Source organism: Phoca vitulina, unplaced genomic scaffold, assembly GCF_004348235.1.
Source record: "Phoca vitulina isolate PV1807 unplaced genomic scaffold, GSC_HSeal_1.0 scaffold106, whole genome shotgun sequence".
NCBI lineage: Eukaryota > Metazoa > Chordata > Mammalia > Carnivora > Phocidae > Phoca > Phoca vitulina.
In genome coordinates, this window is record NW_022589809.1 from 1,262,227 (window position 1) to 1,268,682 (window position 6,456).

General features: G+C 54.1%; 1 protein-coding gene across 1 annotated transcript in view; it reads right to left on the bottom strand.

Moving 5' to 3' along the window:
* OBSCN (obscurin, cytoskeletal calmodulin and titin-interacting RhoGEF) overlaps positions 1 to 6,456 on the bottom strand; it is a 133,173-nt gene that overhangs the window by 37,303 nt on the left and 89,414 nt on the right. Inside the window, exons 50-51 of the mRNA XM_032397906.1 lie at positions 4,949 to 5,804; positions 3,920 to 4,198 (exon numbers count right to left, since the gene is read on the bottom strand). Coding sequence (XP_032253797.1) covers positions 3,920 to 4,198; positions 4,949 to 5,804 — 1,135 coding nt within the window. The remainder of the gene's footprint in view (positions 1 to 3,919; positions 4,199 to 4,948; positions 5,805 to 6,456) is intronic.

Consider the following 6,456-nt stretch of genomic DNA (forward strand, 5'->3'; position numbering starts at 1 on the left):
TGAGTCCATGTGGGTCTGATGCTGAGTCCATGTGGGTCTGATGCTGAGTCCATGTGGGTCTGATGCTGACTCCATGTGGACAGGTTCAGAGCTGAGTTCATTGTAGAAACCCCGGCTGGCATCAGAGAATTTCTTGTTGAATGCTTACAGATTGGAAATGATGATAAGCCCTGTGATTGCCCCAACTTCCTGCCTTGAGTTTCCAGCTCCAGGAGGGGAAACTGAGGCCGAGCCAGGTAGACCCTGAGTGGAGGAGCTGGCATCCTGGGAGATGAAGACTGCTGGTGTCCACAGGACGGAAGCCAGAGAAGAGAGAGGGCAGAGCACTGACTAGCATGTGCACAGGGTGGGGATGAGCCATCTGAGGGGGCCATCGAAACAGTGGGGAGGATGCTGTGTTTCCAGTCAGACTGGGAACTTCCCCAATCTGTGGCATCTGGTCCTCAGGAAGGGGGATCAGCCCTGGATGGAGCTCTGCGGGCCCCCCACCTCAGAGGAAGACCTCAAGAAGATCTGCAGAAATACAAAGTCTCCAGCTGCCACGTGGGCAGGCATCCCATCAAGGACCTCCAGACTCACACGGAGGCAGGAAAACACCCCCCAGTGGGTCAAAACCAAGTCAGGATGGACGCACGTGGAACTGGCAGACGAGGTCATCAAAGCAGGTATTAGAACTATATGACCAAGACCCAGCACACGTGAAAAGAGACTCCAGTAGCACTGTAGAGACAGACGGCACACTGACAGCCTGACGGCAGGGCAGCGACTTCAGAGGGACAGCGAAGGTTAGAGATAGTGGGACGAACAATGTGAAATGGAATGCAGACCCAAGAGCTGCACATGAAGAGTCAGCATGTGGTCGCGCCACTGCACGCAGCTTCTTGTGCCTGTGACTGCAGTCCCCAGACGAGTAGGGAAGGAAAGACACTTGAGGAAATCACAGCCAAAAACACTTCCAAACTTCATTAAAACTAGAAACCCCGAATCCCGAGAAGCTCCGTGAACAGCAAGCACGCGGGAACATAAAGAAAAGTGCCCCCAAGAACAGCATAGTCAGATGCCTCGAAACCAGCGAAAAGAAGGAAATCCTAAAAAATACCCAGAGACCATTTTTGAGGAAAATGACAAACTGATCCTCAAAGTCATAAAACACAAGGGACCCAGATGCTCTGAACGAGAGTGAAGCTGCAGGACTAACATGTCCAGATTTCAAAACTGACTACGAAGCTACAGTAATCAAGACAGTGTGGTGTTGCCCGGATGACAGATGTACGGATCAACGGGACAGTTAGAAGCCCAGAAATGAACCCATACATGTCATAGAAGTCAGTTTTTGACAAGAGTTCCACAGCAATTTTACAGAGGAAGATAGTCTTTTCTGTGAATGGTGCTGGAATAACTACACTTCCACGACACAAGAATGAATTTGGGTCCTTACCTCACACCATATACCAAAACTAAACCTACACGTAAGAGCTGAACTATAAAACTCTTAGAAGAAAACAGGGTTGTACATCTTTATACCGTCAGATTAGGTGATGGTCTTGTAGACAAGCAACCAAAGGAGAAGTACTGGATTTCATCACAATTAAAAGTTCTTGTGCATCCAAGAACATCATCAAGAAAGTGGAAGGAAAATCGTAAGAATGGGAAAAAATACTCGAAAATCATATATCTGACAAGGGCATAGTACCCAGAACATATAAAGAACTCTGACAACTCAAAAACCTAACTTGAAAATGGGCACAAGATCTGAGTAGACATTTTTCCAAAGAACATACACAGATATCCAATAAGCACATGAAAAGACAGCATCGTCAGCAAGCTGGGAAATGCAGGTCGAAACCACAGTGCTCAGGGCAGTACGGCTGAACAGAGGAACAATGGCAGGGGCTGGGGGTGGAGGGGGGGACGGGAACCCCATAGTGGGCGGCATGTACAATGGAGCTTGCCAGTTCCTGCACAAGGAAGCCACAGAATTACCATATGACCAAGCAATTCCGCTCCTACCTATGTGCCGGAGAGCTGAACACACAGGTCCCCAAACACTAAAACTTGTACACAGATGGGCACAGCAGCATTACTGATAGAACCCAAAACCACCACCGTTTTCACCGGAAACACCAGCCGATGAGTGGCTAAACAGTCCGCATACACGGAGTGATTTTCAACCTGAGAAACTGATGAAGTTCACAACGTGGATGGACCTCCAGAACACGCCAGGCCGCAGAAACTGGAAACGAGAGACCACATATCATAGGATTCCATTCATGTGAAATGTCCAGAAAAGGCAAAGCCACAGAGACGGAGAGTAGCTCAGCGGTGTCCAGGGGCTGGGGGAGGCGGGGTGGGGACGGAACGCAGCTCAGCAGTCCCAATTTTAAATCCCAGGGGAAAGGGCTAGTTTTGCACAGAGAAACAAAGATAAGAATGGCACCCTATTTCTCAGTGGAAACCATCCAAGCTAGTAAATAGGGGAGCAGCACCTTCAAGGTATGAGAAGAAAAAGGAATCGTCCTAGTAAAAATATCTTTCAGAGCCATGGGAGAAATACAGACTTTTTCTCAGACATGCAAAAGCTAAGAGAATTCTAGCATTCCCAGATGATAGGGAAAATGTGGAAAGATGTCCCTCAGGCAGAAGGACAGCGATGCCAGAAATCTAGATCTCCGCGGCAGGGTGGACTAGCTCCTGCTTTGGTGAATGTACACAATTCTGCCTCGGTCACGCTAACTGACTTGTGTACAGCTGTGCTGTGGACACGGCCGTGGCCGTGGCCCTGCATCTTGCTCATGTCCACTCAACGACCTCTCGTGGGGCTGGCTGCCCACGAATCCGTTCGGGAGAACAGTCCTTCCCAGACCCCACCCATGCTTCGGTCTCAGCTCTGACACCCGCTTTTCCAGAGACGGTGTCCCACGTTGCGTTCCCGTGTCTCTGATCCTCGCCAGCACGGCGTGTGATCCCTAGTGATGAAGTTACCATCCTACTGAGTGCATGCGACATCTCGCTGGGGCTCCGTTAGCGTTGCCCCCATGGCTAACATCCTCCAGGTGCCTCTCAGCCTTCGGCGAGTCCTCCCCCCGTGAAGCATCTGGACACGTCTATTGCTCCGGTTCCAAGTGGAGTTTTGATTTTTTTTTAATCTGTTTACTGTTGAGCATTCTCTATGTTGTTTTAAGACAAAGTTCTTTACTTAGATACCTGGTTGGCAGATACCTTCTCCTGCCATGTCGTCTCTGCACATGGGGTCTTTCTCAGAGCAGAAGTTCCTAACTTTTACCAATTTTCCCTTTTATGGGTGTTGCTTTAGTTGTCAAATCTAAGAAGTCTTTTCCTGGCCATAGCTCCTAAAAATTTCCTTCTATCTTTTTTTCTGAAAGTTTCTTACAGTTTTGTATTTTCTGTTTACGTATGTAATGCATTTTGAGCTCATTTTTGTATGAGGTCAAGGTCTCATTATTTGCCTGTAAATATCCCAATTACTCCAGCACGACTTGAGATTCTATCCTTGAATCTGAAATTCTACCCTTCCTCCACTTAAACGCTCTCACACTTTTCTCAAAGATCAGATGGACCTACTCATTCTGAGGCCCACCAGGAGTCACTGCATTAGAATAAAACACACCTCCTGTCCCCTTATCACTCGGGGAAACTTCCGGCGACTCGGGAACTGTGTGCTGGGAACGAAGGACGACCAAATCCATGTTTCTTATTGCACACAGCTAACCTCCATGCGTGCCTGGGGCACCTGTGACCTTTCCCAGACCCCTCCCCACCTAGACACCACCCAAGGAGATGAGACCCCCACCCCCAACCTGGCCCCAACCCTCCAGTGTTGTCTGGGTCCTCCTGCAACCCAGCACCGCCCCCGCCCAGCTCCGGCCCTGGGGCCATCAAACCCGACCGCCACACTCACGGTCCACACGGAGCTCCGCCTTCGTGGAGGACACGCCCACGCTGTTCTCAGCCATGCAGCGGTAGACGCCCATGTCTGCCGGCACCACGGCTGTGATGATGAGCTGGTGGCCGCCCTGCTGGTCCTCACTGATCATGTAGTGGTCATCCTCCTCCAGCATCCTTCCATCCTTGAACCAGCACACGGTGGGCACGGGCTGGCCTGTCACCACGCAGTCGAAGCTCACGGGGTAGCCGTCCTGCACCTCCTGATCCTGCAGCCCAGTCAGGAACACTGGGGCTGGGAGGGACAGGCGGGGTGTGCAGTGAGTGGGCCCCAGGCCTCTCCCCCAGCCACCCCAGCAGCTCAGTGTGCATCATCTGCTCCCACTGAGGTGGGGGGGCGCTCGCAGGCGCCTGGGCCAAACACAGTTCTGTCTCTGCCTGCCTAGGTCCAAGCCACCGAGAGGCCAGAGGGATCATGGACAGGAAACAGGGAGGAGGGGGAGGTAAGAGGAGACAAATGCTGTGTGGGCTGAGGGTCCAAGGGTTGCAAGCATGAGAATGGCCCAACATTGCACAGGGAGGTTCCCAGACGTGATGCCATGGGTTATTCGTTAGACCCCTCGTTGTCCCTAGGGAGATGCAAGCCAACAGTGGAATGGCTCTAAAATTAATATTAGTTGCTGGAGCAGGTGATGGGGGCTGTGGAACCCCACCTTTCATAGGGGTAGTATCCCAAACCCTCACGGAGCAAAACACACAAACTCTGGAAAGTCAGTATCTTATACCCACTTCACAGGAGAACACTGAGGCCCAGAGAGGCTAGCTCACAACAGGCAGCTGGGATTGACATCAAGCTCTGTCTATCACCAAATTTGGGGCTCTTCCAGCTCAGTGGGCTGCATTTGCAGGGGCCAGAGGCTTGAGCCCAGCTAGCTCGCTGAGTCTTCAGCTGCCCCAGGTCACCTTGGCTGGCCCTGCTCCTCCTCCTCGCCCACCCCCCTCCCCCGTGGGCAGTGGGCAGACAGCGGGCAGCGGGCAGACTCACCGGCCTCTGCAGTCAGTGAGCGGGGCACCATCTCCTGAGGCGCGGCAGGGGGGGGACCCACCTTGCTGATGCGCATCTCCACCCCCCGGGGTCCCTGCTCCGACAGGCTGATGTCCACCCCGATGCCCATGGTGCCAAACATCTCCCGGAAGCAGGTGGCCGCACGGTGGGACTCGGCAAGCGACTCGAAGCGGATGTAGACGAAGTGCTCATCTTCGTGGTATGTCTGCCAGTCCCCAGGCTCCTCGGGCTGTGCTGAGCCCTCATCTGCACTGAGGAAGATCTCTTCGTCTGAAACCTCAGCCGGGCTCTTGGTGCGGAAGAGACGGTGCAGCCGCCGGGCCGCCCGGCGAAAGGCTTCGTCCAGCTCACCCCCTGAGGAGCTCTCTGCCTCGCTCTCGGTCCCGCTGACCACCACACAAGCGCTGTGGGCCACATGGCCAAACTTGCTGCTCACCTGACAGGTGTAGCGGCCAGCGTCGGCCCGGCCCAGGCCCGTGACCAGCAGGGAGCAGGTGCCGTCCGCGAGCTGGTCGATGTGGTGGTGCCGGCCGTCCGTCAGCTCCATGCCATCCTTCAGCCAGCGAGCACGCACATCCACCTTGCTGGACACCACACATTCCAGACGCAGGACATCCCCCACCTGTGCCTCGGTATCCCCAAACGTGCGGGAGAACACAGGTCCCTCCTGCTGCTTCATCTCCTTGCGGACCTTGTAACCCTTGAAGGCAGCCTGGATCTTCACGGCTGCCTTGTCCATGGACGGGTCACTCAGGTCTCCCGGTGGTGGGCAAACGGCAGCTGGCTGCTCCTGATGCTTCTGTGGCTTCCCAGGTGGGACCGTGGGGACCCCAACCTGTGCACACAGGGAAGGTAGGGAAACTGAGGCCCGCGACAGGAAAAGCACAGTGCAGGGACAGCTGGGGCAGGGCTGGAAGCAAAGCACAGGTCTCCTGTCCCAGCTCCAGGGCATCATGCCCCTCTGCTTCCTGCCCACCTGTAGCTGCTCAGCCTTTGCGTGCCTGATGGCTCCTGGTGCTGCCAAGAGGCAAGCCCGCTCCCTGAAATCACTCTGAGTGGTCACCCAGAGACTGGCAGGTTCTGAGACACAGAGACCAGTTCTGGCTCTTAACAGCCAGGTGGATGGGTGAATGGGTGGATGGTGGATGGATGGGTGGTGGATGGGTGAGTAGTGGATGTGTGGGTAGGTGGGTGGGTGAGTGGTGGGTGGTGGAAGGTGGATGCGTGGGTGAGTAGATGGTGGGTGGATGGTAGATGGGTGGGGTGAGTGGTGGGTGATGGAAGGTGGATGGGTGGGTGAGTAGATGGTGGGTGGGTGGGTGAATGGTGATGGGTGGATGGTGGATGGATGGGTGGTGGATGGGTGGGTAGGTGGGTGGTGGAAGGTGGATGGGTAGGTGAGTAGATGGTGGGTGGTTGGGTGAATGGTGGATGGGTGAGTGGTGGATGTTGGGTGGTGGATGGGTGAGTAGTATAATGAATAGGTA